Genomic DNA, 11,515 nt, shown 5'->3' on the forward strand with positions numbered 1-11,515 from the left:
CTCTGATTAACCTTAGCTTTACGACGCGAGGTAAGGCTTAGGCTAATTAGGGTATTACATTTAGTGGTATCAAAGCGGTTCGTCCTCGTGAGCCTGAGGGATGGACCGATTGTGCTTCATTGCATACTCTGTGAGTCTTTTCTTTGACGCTATTAGGTTATCTACTTGATATATGCATAGCATGCTTGTTTGTGAGTGCCTGTTTGGGATAATTTAAATACTAGGCTTTTGATATTGAGATTGATCACCTTGATATCGATTGTTTGGTGTAGACAGGAACCCTAATGGCCACTCACGTGCGAGGTCGGACACGTACACGGGAAAGTAGGAATGAGCAACCAGCTGATAACCATGCCGAGTTCATGGCAGCCATGGCTAACTTAGTGAACACCATGAAAGCGAATGCTTCTGTGACTCTGCAAGCTGTTCAGAGGTTAGGCCAACCGGTGGGGAATGGTAATGGAAATGGCAAAGGAAATGCCAATAATAATGCTGAGGGAAATGGCGATAACACGGGAGTAGTTCCGATGAACTTGGCAACGTTCCGTAAGGTTTATCCGCCAACTTTTCGAGGATCCACAAATTTTACTAAAGTGAACCACTGGTTCCAGGCTATAGAGCGTGCTTTACAAGCGCAGCATGTTCCTCTTAATCAATATGTAGAGTTTGCCGCTTATCAGCTAGCGGGAGAGGCCCAGCCCTGGTGGCAAGCTGAGTGTCGTTTGCTACAGCTTCAGAACGCCGACATTCCATGGGAGGTGTTCCAAACGGCTTTCTACAAGAAATACTTCCCTGAGTCTGCAGAGGAAGCGAAGGAGATGGAGCTAATGCAGCTGAAGCAAGGTTCCATTTCTGTCGCTGAGTACACCAAGTTCCAAGAGCTTTGTAGGTTTTCTCGGGTGTGTCAGGGTGACTCGAAGACTTTCGAGAGCTGGAGGTGCATTAAGTACCAAAGGGGTTTAATGGAGAGCATTATGGCTGCTGTGGCTCCTATGGAGATCCGTGTCTTCTCTGACTTGGTGAATAAGGCTAGAGTGATGAAGGAGTATGCCAAGACCGTGGTGGTATCCAAGGACACTCATGGAGGGAGCTCTAGTCGAGGGCGTGGCAAGTACTTTCATCCAAGGGGGCTTCAGAAAGAACAATCAGAATCAGTTTCAGTATGCTAAGGGAAGAGAAAATAAGAGTAAGAGTTCTCCGGATTTAGCTTGTAATTATTGTGGACATTTTCACCCTTATGACTCATGCAAGATTGGTTTAGGTGGTTGCTTCAAGTGTGGGTTTCCTGGCCACATTGCGAGGGATTACCCTCGTAGGAGGAATCAGAATGCAGGCCAGAGTCAGCATCAAGGTCGAGTCTTTGCTGTGAATGCCAAGGATGCTTCCAAGGCAGATCCATTGATGAGAGGTATATGTCTAATTGGTGATAAGCCCTTAGTTGCATTGTATGATACTAGAGTTTCACATTCGTTTATTTCGTTTGTTAAAGTTGAGGAATTAGGTTTAAAAGTGTCAAAGTTACCTTTTGATATGTATGTGCATACTCCGCATCAAACAATTATGACTAGGTCAGGTTGTAGACAAGTAGGTTTCAAGCTTGAGGGTAGAGAATTTGTACACGATTTGATCTGTTTACCAATGGTGGTGCTGGAGATAATTTTGAGGTTTGATTGGTTGTCGAAGAACCGGATTTTGTTGGATTGCTTTGAATGGACAATTCAGTTTATGCCAGAAGGAGAGAATGAGGCAGTCCTAGCTATGGGGTATTACCTGAACTCTGTAATGGTGCATTGTAGTGGGAAGGAGTGTCAGGGTTATATTCTATTGGCTGCAAATACGTTGGGTGATGCGCAGAACTTGGATCAGATACCAGTGGTTAAAGATTTTGCAGAAGTGTTCCCGGAAGATATCCCTGAGTTTCCACCTCAGAGGGAAATTGAATTTACAATTGAATTGGTGCCGGTAGTCGGACCAGTGTCGATTGTGCCTTATAGAATGGCTCTGATAGAGCTGGCAGAGTTAAAGACTCAGTTGGAAGAGCTTCTGAACAAGAGGTTCATTTGACCGAGTGTATCACCGTGGGGAGCGCCAGTTTTATTGGTAAAAAAGAAAGATGGAGGAATGCGATTGTGTGTGGATTACCGACAATTGAATAAAGTGACTGTGAAGAATAAGTACCCACTGCCAAGGATAGATGACTTGATGGATCAATTGCAAGGAGCAGGAGTGTTTTCCAAGATTGATTTGAGATCCGGTTACCATTAGATAAGAGTGAAGGAAGATGATATCCCTAAGACGGCATTTAGGACACGCTATGGACACTACGAGTTTGCGGTAATGTCCTTTGGGTTAACGAATGCACCTGTTGTTTTCATCGATTACATGAACAGAGTCTTTCGTCCCTTTTTCGACAAATTCGTGGTGGTTTTCATAAATGACATCTTAGTTTATTCTAAGACGGTGAAAGAGCATGAGCAACACTTGAGGATTGTGTTGCAAATCCTAAAGGAGCAAAAGTTGTATGCTAAGTTGTCGAAGTGCGAGTTCTGGAAGGAAGAAGTAAAGTTCTTAGGTCATGTGGTGAGCAAAGGACGAATAGCCGTAGACCCTTCAAAGGTAGAAGCGGTGATGGAATGGGAAAGACCGACGACTGTGATGGAAGTCAGGAGCTTTTTGGGTTTAGCCGGATATTACCGGAGATTTATCGAAGGATTTTCCTGGATTGCGCTACCAATGACAAAGTTGACAAGGAAAGAAGTGCCATTTGTGTGGACGTCGGAGTGCGAAGAGAGTTTTTAGACGTTAAAACAGAGATTAACTTCAGCACCTGTTTTGATCTTGCCGGAATCGCATGAACCGTTTGAAGTGTACTATGACGCTTCCTTGAAGGGTTTGGGTTGCGTGTTGATGCAACACCGGAACGTGGTGGCTTACGCATCGCGTCAGCTGAGACCGCATGAGGTGAATTACCCCACTCAGGACTTGGAATTAGCGGCGATTGTGTTTGCATTGAAGATTTGGGGACACCACTTATACGGAGTAAGGTTTAGCGTCTTTTCTGATCGTAAGAGTCTCAAGTATATCTTTAATCAGAAAGAACTAAATATGCGCCAGAGAAGGTGAATGGAATTGCTCAAAGATTATGACTTCGAGTTGAGTTATCACCCTGGAAAGGCGAACGTAGTAGCAGACGCTCTGAGTCAGAAATCTTTAACAATTGCTTGGATGAGAATCAAGGAAGAAGAGCTAGTGGATAAGTTTGTAGATCTTAAGCTGGATATTGGTGAAGTTGCCGGAAGAGCTTGTTTGAACCTGCTACAAATCTCAAGCACGTTTAAATCAGAAATACAAAGAGCTCAACAAGATGAGCAGAGGCTTCAGCAATTATTTCAGTCAGTTGGTGATAAGAGGCGCGAAGAATTCACTAAGGATGATGAAGGGTTATGGAGATACAAGGGAAGAATTTGCATACCGGATGTAGGAAGTTTGAGGCAAGATTTATTGTCAGAGGCTCACAACAGTGGGTTTTCTATTCATCCCAGAAGCACAAAGATGTATTATGACTTGAAGAAGATGTTCTGGTGGCCTGGGATGAAGGGTGATGTAGCTACAGTGGTATCCAAGTGTTTGACTTGTCAGAAAGTGAAGATAGAGCATCAAAAACCGTCAAGAATGCTACAACCACTTGAGATTCCTTAATGGAAGTGGGAAGGAATTGCTATGGATTTTGTGACCGGTTTACCGAGGACTAGGTCGGGAGTTGATGCGATTCGGGTGATCGTGGATCGCCTAACCGAATCGGCTCATTTTCTGCCTATTCGAGTGAATTGTTCTATGGAAGAGTTAGCAAGATTGTATATCAAAGAGATAGTAAGGTTGCATGGTGTGCCATTGAGCATAATGTCAGACCGTGATCCCCGATTCACTTCAAGGTTTATGGGAGCCTTCCAAAGGGCTTTCGGTACGAAGCTATGTCTCAGTACCGCACAACACCCATAAACTGATGGACAATCGGAAAGGACTATTCAAACATTGGAAGATATGCTAAGAGCATGTGTATTAGATCAACCCGGAAGTTGGGACCGATACGTGCCATTAGTGGAGTTTGCGTACAACAACAGCTTTCATGCGAGCATTGGGATGGCTCCGTATGAGGCTTTGTATGGACGGAAGTGCCAGTCTCCATTTTGTTGATATGAATCTGGTGAAGCAAGTGTATTGGGTCCAGATGTGGTAGCAGAGACTACTGAGAAGATTAAGAGAATACGAGAAAGGATTTTGACTGCTCAAAGTCGACAAAAGAGTTATGCGGATTAGAGAAGGAAACCGTTAAGAGTTGGAAGTAGGAGAACACGTATTCCTTAGGGTTACACCGACAACTGGGATTGGAAGAGCAATCAAGACCAAAAAGTTGAACCCAAGATACATAGGACCGTTTGAGATTCTGAAGAGATTCAGGCCGGTGGCGTATCAAGTCGCTTTGCCACCTCATCTGTCTAACTTGCATGACGTATTCCACGTGTCACAACTCCATAAGTACACGTCGGATCCAGCTCATGTGTTGGAGCCTAAATCGATCAAGTTGGAAGAGAACTTGACTTTCCAAGTAACGCCAGTGAGGGTCGATGACACTAGTGTGAAGAAGCTGCGAGGAAAGGATGTCCCATTGGTTAAAGTTGCTTGGGAGCAAGCAGGAGTAGAAGAACACACTTGGGAATTGGAGTCTGAGATGCGAAAGGATTAACCCGAGCATTTCTCAGGTAATTCAAATTTTGAGGGCAAAATTTCTTATTTGGTAGGGAGAATGTAAGAACCGCAACTAATCAACCGGTTAATTAAGTAATTAATATTGGCCCAAATTAGATTTTGAAAAGTTAGAGTGAGAATTTGAGGATTAAAAGGTGATTTTCGGACTCAGTAGGTTTTTCTGAGTCAAAAAATGTTCTTTCTGTGAAAAACCGTGAACCAACAGTTGAACCCGTTGAATCGGTTCAAGCCTTCCCAATACCACATGAGAATAAGTAAAAACCGGCGAAAACCATAGAAAAATGTTAGGAATGGAAAATCGGGTGTTAATTTTAAAGGTTTCGCCCGAAGTTGGGACAAACGGGCTAAAAATGCTAACGGGTTGGACCGGACCCAAGTTGGGCATAAAAGGGTTCATTAGTGAACCCAATCACTCATAACACTCAAACACACCCAACACATTGCTGAAGAGAAGAAGAAGAAAAGAAACCCCAAGAGCACTATTCACCCATCTCTTCTCTTCGTGATATCTCGAGCTACGGTGCTTCGATTTGTGTGCCGTCAGCGGCTACGCGTTCCTTGTGAAGAGTTCTACAAAACCCATATAAGAAACTGGTAAGGAAAGCTTGAATCTCACTCAGTTTTGCTCCTCAAAATTTTGGGTTTATAGGTTTTTTTATTAAATGAGTTTTGGTGATTTTGGATGTTTAGGTTTGCTCTAAGCCATGTTTAGCCTTGGGTTTTGACATCCAAATCTGTTGGAAGAGGTAAGAGCCACTAAACCCTTGTGAATTTATCTTTATTTGGAACCCTAGATTGATTTGAGGTGATTTATATGTATATAGTTTGATTATTGTGGCTTTGGGAGCTCTTGGAACTTAATTGTGCTTATTGGAATGGAATTGAAAGCTTGGATTGTGGTTGGAAGCTTCTTTGTGCTAAGTTGGAATTTGGGTGCATAAAGGGAATCGGCTAAGGTATGGTTTTTGTTTCCTCTATGTAGTATATAATATTCATGGACACATAGGCTAGTGACCAATAAGATAGGTTGAACTAAAATGATGGTTGGTGTGTTAAATGTTGATGAATTAATGAATATTAGGTTGATTTGTGATGAATTATAATGATGAGATGATGTTGAATGACTGTATGGATTGGAAGTTGGTTCCTTATGATAATTGTAGTGTTGTGATTTATGAAATGGTGGGTTTTGTGATGATTTTGATCATAAGTGTTATATAGTTGATTTTGGAATTGAGAGTAATGAAATGAGAAGGAGAATGTGGTAAGGTTGGTGTATTATGATACAACAGGTACATTTTGATGAAAAAATGGAGTTTTGGATGTTTTGGTATGATTTGGTATCGGTATGGTAAGATATGGTGGTAATTGTAAAGTTTGGTAACATTGGGTTTTTGATAAACTTTGTCCGATCATAACTTTTGCCTCGATTTTCGAAATTGATTGAAATTTATTTATAAAAGATCTTTGAAAACCCTTTAAATCGATATAAAGTTTGTGGAAATTGGAATTTTTTAGAGGAAGTTATGATCAGGCAAAATTTGTGTTAAAAATCTGAAATTCTGAACTTTTGTAGAATTTCATGATTTTTGATATGTGCGGGCGCACACCCTCGTGCGGTCGCACACCCTGCAAATATTTTGACCTGTGTGGACACAAACACCTGTGCGCACGTACAGACAGGGAAGTGCGCTTTGTTCGCAACGCTAGCATAGCTTGTGCGCGCACATATCACAGGTCTGTGCGGACGCACACGTCTGGAAGGTCAGTCTGTTAGGGGTGCTGGCACAGGTTGTGCGAGGGAACAGATTCTAAAAGTTTTGTCACCTGTGCATACGCACACCCCTGTGCGTACGCACCCATCTTGTTTTTCGACTATACTACCTTCCCAACAAGGTTGTAAGCTTCTAAAATACCATTTTAAGAGTTTTGGGCTTAATTTTGAGTATTAGAACATGGGAAATAACTTAAGGGTTCTAGAACATGGTTTTATGATAAATTAGAAAACGGAAGCCTAGGTTTCTAGCGTGCTAAGAATGATTTGACGTTAGGTGGAGGATAAGTGATATATGAGATAAGGAATGATGAACTTTTGACATTGGAAACTGAGTTATGAATGGACAGTGGTTGAGTTGAGTCGATGACTCGAATTAAGATGATGGATCTCTGTATATTGAAAATATTTTCTAAAAACCACTGAAACAATGTTTTTATTGAGTTTATGAGACGCTATGCGCTCGACTAGGGACGGTGGTTAATCCCGCCTGTCGAGGTAGCGGGGGCGGCGTAAGGACGGTTGTTAATCCCGCTTACGTTGAGATGTGAGGTCTGAGGCAAGAGTATCCCACTCGCAACCCTTCAGATTTATAGGGCGAGCAGGCGCCGGTACCTGGACAGTGATCCGGGCACTATATCTCGGGGGTTCCCATATGAGAAATCCGAAGGGCGACGTCTCCATGGAGATGTGTCGGGTTGGCAGTTGAACCGACAATGTGATATCACAGCCAGTAGGGCAGGCATTCATCATATGCATTTCCTATCTGTTTGTTTGCTTTGCCGACTTGTAATTGTATGCCAAATTGAATAACATGGCTATTTGCCTACTTGATCTACTTGCATTGTATGCTTTTACTTGTGAATTACTTGCATTGTTATTAACTGTGCTTTCTACTGGGATTGAGGAGGTTTGGAAGGCGGTGGCGATAGGATCGCATGGAGGATAGGTGTAACGAATAGGAAGAAGGCAGAGCACGTTGAGGTTAACCAGGCTACCTATGCAGAAAATAGTAATAACAATCATACCTTAGAGCCACATATGTGGGAGGAGGAATCAGTTATAAGCCAGGGACAGATGGCAAGTATAGGGGTAAATCAAGTCCCAAGAAGAAGTGAAAGAATGAGAACTACTAATAGGCGGTTAGAGGAATACGCGTAATGTGGTCTTTGGATGAGGAACGTGGATTGTCTCTAATGTCGTTCCTTCACAATTTTTCTTTTCTTCTTTATTATACTGATTCTGTTCTTACTATACTGTTATATTGAGGCTTGAGTCCTCCATAGTGTGTATACCTGCTACTGCTATTCCCTTCAATAAAAATTCATATTACACCCTTCCATTTGGTGCTTTCATTGTCTCCATGGCTGTGGCTGATAATACTAGGATGAAAGGGATGGAGGCGGACATCAAGCGACTCTTTCAATTGCTTGAGTCGGTAACGGAGGAACACCGAGCTGAGAGGGCCAGAACTTCTGAGGCTACGAATCTAAAGTTTGACGCGATTCAACACTCTATTGCTCAGCTCGCTCAGTCCAGAACTCGTAGCCGTTCTCCATCGCGTGAGCTTACGCATGGGTCGAACTCTGAGGGTGATCTCCAACCCCGATACGGGCTTCCTCAACGAAGGGTGAATTTTGATTTACCAAAATTCGATGGCGGAGATGCGCTTGGCTGGATCTTCTCGATGGACCAATACTTCGATTTTTTTCGGGTACCTGAGGAGGAGAAGCTCGGTATCGCTGGGATCCATATGACGGGACCGGCAGTTCCTTGGTTTCAAATGTCTCAGCGTGCTGCTCAATTTCGTTCGTGGGATCAATTGAAGCGGGTAATAGAAATTGAATTTGGTCCGTCTCTCTATGAATCGCCACGGGAGCTTCTCTTCAAGCTAGAACAATCTGGGTCGGTGGGTGACTATTATTCCGAATTTGTGGCGCTAGCGAATCGTTCACGTATTGAACCACCTGAGGCTCTTCGCGATTGCTTCATCAGTGGTCTCACGCCCGATATTCGCCGCGAAGTGAAGGCCCAGTGCCCCCCGTCGCTCATGCGCGCTGTCGCCCTCGCCAGACTTTACGAGGATAAATTCTCTCCATCTCCACGTACCACCTCAGGCCCTTCAATTAGTCGTCCAGGGATTCCTACTGTGGCAGCACCGCCACCACGCGTAAATAATCGTGGTCCTCTTCCGCCCTTGCTTCCAACACCGAATCAGCGTAACGCTCCTACTCCAACCAAAACACCGATCCGAAAACTATCACCAGTGGAGATTCAGAGTAGACGTGACAAAGGCTTGTGCTACTGGTGTGATGAGAAGTTTTCAGCTAGCCACAGGTGTACAAATCGCCAGTTCATGTTGCTGCAACTTGGTTCCGATGATTTGGAAGACATTGATTCATCAACTGGAGATATGCCACCCGACCTGGAGATTTTACCACAATTAGAGCAGCAAGTCTTGGGCCACCATTTATCATGTAATGCCATGCTAGGCACCACTGGTCCGGCCATGATCCGTATTAGAGCTTCAATTAATGGGTTAGAAATTTCGGCACTGATCGATGGGGGGAGCTCTGATAGCTTTATATAGCCTCGAATCGCTAAGTTCTTGAATCTGCCCATTGAGCCTGCTCCAGGGGTCAAGGTCATGGTGGGTGATTTTGATGTGTTACCGGTGGAGGGATACCTTCCGGCCTTAAATGTTAATTTGTCAGGTTGCTATGTGACAATTCCGGATGTCTTTGTGCTACATGTTGCAGGGGGCGACTTGGTTATTGGTACTACCTGGTTAAAGACTCTAAAAGCTCACATAGTGGATTATGACTCTTCCTTTCTCAGATTTTTGCACCAGGGTAAGTTTGTAACTGTGAATGGTGAAAAATCAGGGACCCCTGCTCAAGCTCAATTTAACCATATAAAGCGGTTGGTTAGTACTGACGCCATTGCAGCGGCTTTCACTCTTGAGGTGCAACCAGTGGCGGAGGCTGCTATGCCCAAGATTCAATTCCCTGTGACTATGAAACCTAAATTGGGGCGACTTCTTCATACCTATGAGGGGGTTTTTGCTGCACCATCAGGATTACCTCCACAACGCACTCATGATCATAGCATTCCGTTGGTTCAGGGTGCCGCACCGGTGAAGTCCAGACCTTATAGATACCTTCATAGTCAGAAGGCTCAGATTGAATTAATGGTTCAGGAGATGCTACACGAAGGAATTATCCAGCCTAGCAAGAGCCCATTTTCATCACCAATTTTATTGGTTAAGAAAAAGGATGGCACATGGAGGTTTTGTACTGATTATAGGGCTCTCAATAATATCACCATCAAGGATAGCTTCCCAATTCCCACAGTTGATGAACTCTTAGATGAGCTTTTTGGTGCGACGGTGTTCTCAAAATTAGATTTACGCTCGGGTTACCACCAGATATTGGTTAGGCCGGAGGATCGTTTCAAGACTGCCTTCCGGACGCATCAAGGGTTGTATGAATGGCTGGTGATGCCGTTCGGCTTAACCAATGCCCCAGCGACATTTCAATGTTTAATGAATGATGTGTTTCGTCCATTCTTAAGGCGGTTCGTGCTGGTATTTTTTGATGACATTCTCATCTATAGCCCGACGTGGGACCAGCATTTACACCACCTCGAATTAGTTTTGAAGCTATTACAGCAGGAACAGCTTTATGCCAAGCTTTCCAAGTGCTCCTTCGGCTCGGCAGAGATAGATTATCTTAGCCATACTATATCTGGAAATGGGGTTCATATGGAAGATGCAAAGGTGCAAGCAGTTATGGAGTGAAAACAACCTCAAAACCTCAAGCAGCTGCGAGGGTTTTTAGGCTTGTCAGGTTATTATCGACGCTTCATCAAAGGGTATGCCTCTATTGCTGCCCCGCTGACCGATCTGCTCAAGAAGGATGCATTCGTCTGGAAAGATGAGGCTGAATCTGCCTTCCTTCAACTCAAGATGGCCATTTCTTCACGTCCTGTTTTGGCTCTTCCTAATTTTGAGTTACCCTTTGAGTTAGAGACAGATGCTTCAGGGTTGGGCATTGGGGCTGTATTGGCTCAAGAGAAGCACCCTATTGCTTACTTTTCAAAAAAATTATCTCCCTCTATGCAGCAGCAGTCAGCTTACACCCGTGAATTCTACGCGATTACGGAGGCAGTTGCCAAGTTCCGCCATTATTTACTGGGTAAGAGGTTCATCATACGTACTGACCACCAGAGCTTAAAGACCCTCTTGGAGCAGAATCTGCACACCCCAGAGTAGCATAAGTGGCTGCATAAGCTTTTGGGGTACGACTTTGAGATACAATATAAGCCGGGTAAGGAAAATCTTGCGGCCGATGCATTATCACGTTCCTTCTTTGCGGCTTGGTCCACTCCAAAATCTGAATGGCTAAATATTCTAAAGGAAGAGATTGATAAGGATACATTCCTTCAAGATATTATCATTCAGTGCCGTCACAACATGGTAGCTGATAAGAATTATTCATATCGCAATGGCATCTTGCTCTGGCGGGACAGAGTAGTGGTACCCAAAAATAGCAATCTCATTGACCTCATCATGAAGGAATACCACGATAGCGCTGTAGGCGGTCATGCGGGTATTGCCAAGACCGTGGAGCGCATTTGTTCTACTTTTTACTGGCCGAATATGCAGCGACAAATAAGGGGCTATGTGCTCTCTTGTGGCACTTGTCAAAAGGCAAAGATAGAATCCAAGTTACCCGCTGGGCTGCTGCAACCTCTTCCAATTCCCTCTCGAGTTTGGGAGGACATATGCATGGATTTCATTGTGGCTTTGCCACCGGTTAATGGCTTTTCGGGGATCTTGGTTGTTATTGATCGCCTCACCAAATTTGCTCATTTCATTCCACTCAAGCCTGACTTTAGTAGTAAGAGTGTTGCTGAGGCTTTTGTTAAGCATGTTGTGAAGCTTCATGGATTTCCTAAATCAATTGTATCGGA

At 43.9% G+C, this 11,515-nt stretch overlaps 1 protein-coding gene across 1 annotated transcript; it reads left to right on the top strand.

Annotated features, from left to right (window-relative positions):
- The first annotated feature begins 284 nt into the window (after positions 1-284).
- Positions 285-2,799, top strand: LOC107615601 (uncharacterized). Its single transcript, XM_088499016.1, has 3 exons — positions 285-1,160; positions 1,252-1,962; positions 2,266-2,799. The coding sequence occupies exons 1-3, from the start codon at positions 285-287 to the stop codon at positions 2,797-2,799; spliced, it is 2,121 nt and encodes a 706-aa protein (XP_088355142.1).
- Positions 2,800-11,515: the final 8,716 nt, after the last annotated feature.

The sequence above is a fragment of the Arachis ipaensis genome, chromosome B9 (genome assembly GCF_059453495.1).
Source record: "Arachis ipaensis isolate K30076 ecotype BB chromosome B9, ASM5945349v1, whole genome shotgun sequence".
NCBI classification, from domain to species: domain Eukaryota; kingdom Viridiplantae; phylum Streptophyta; class Magnoliopsida; order Fabales; family Fabaceae; genus Arachis; species Arachis ipaensis.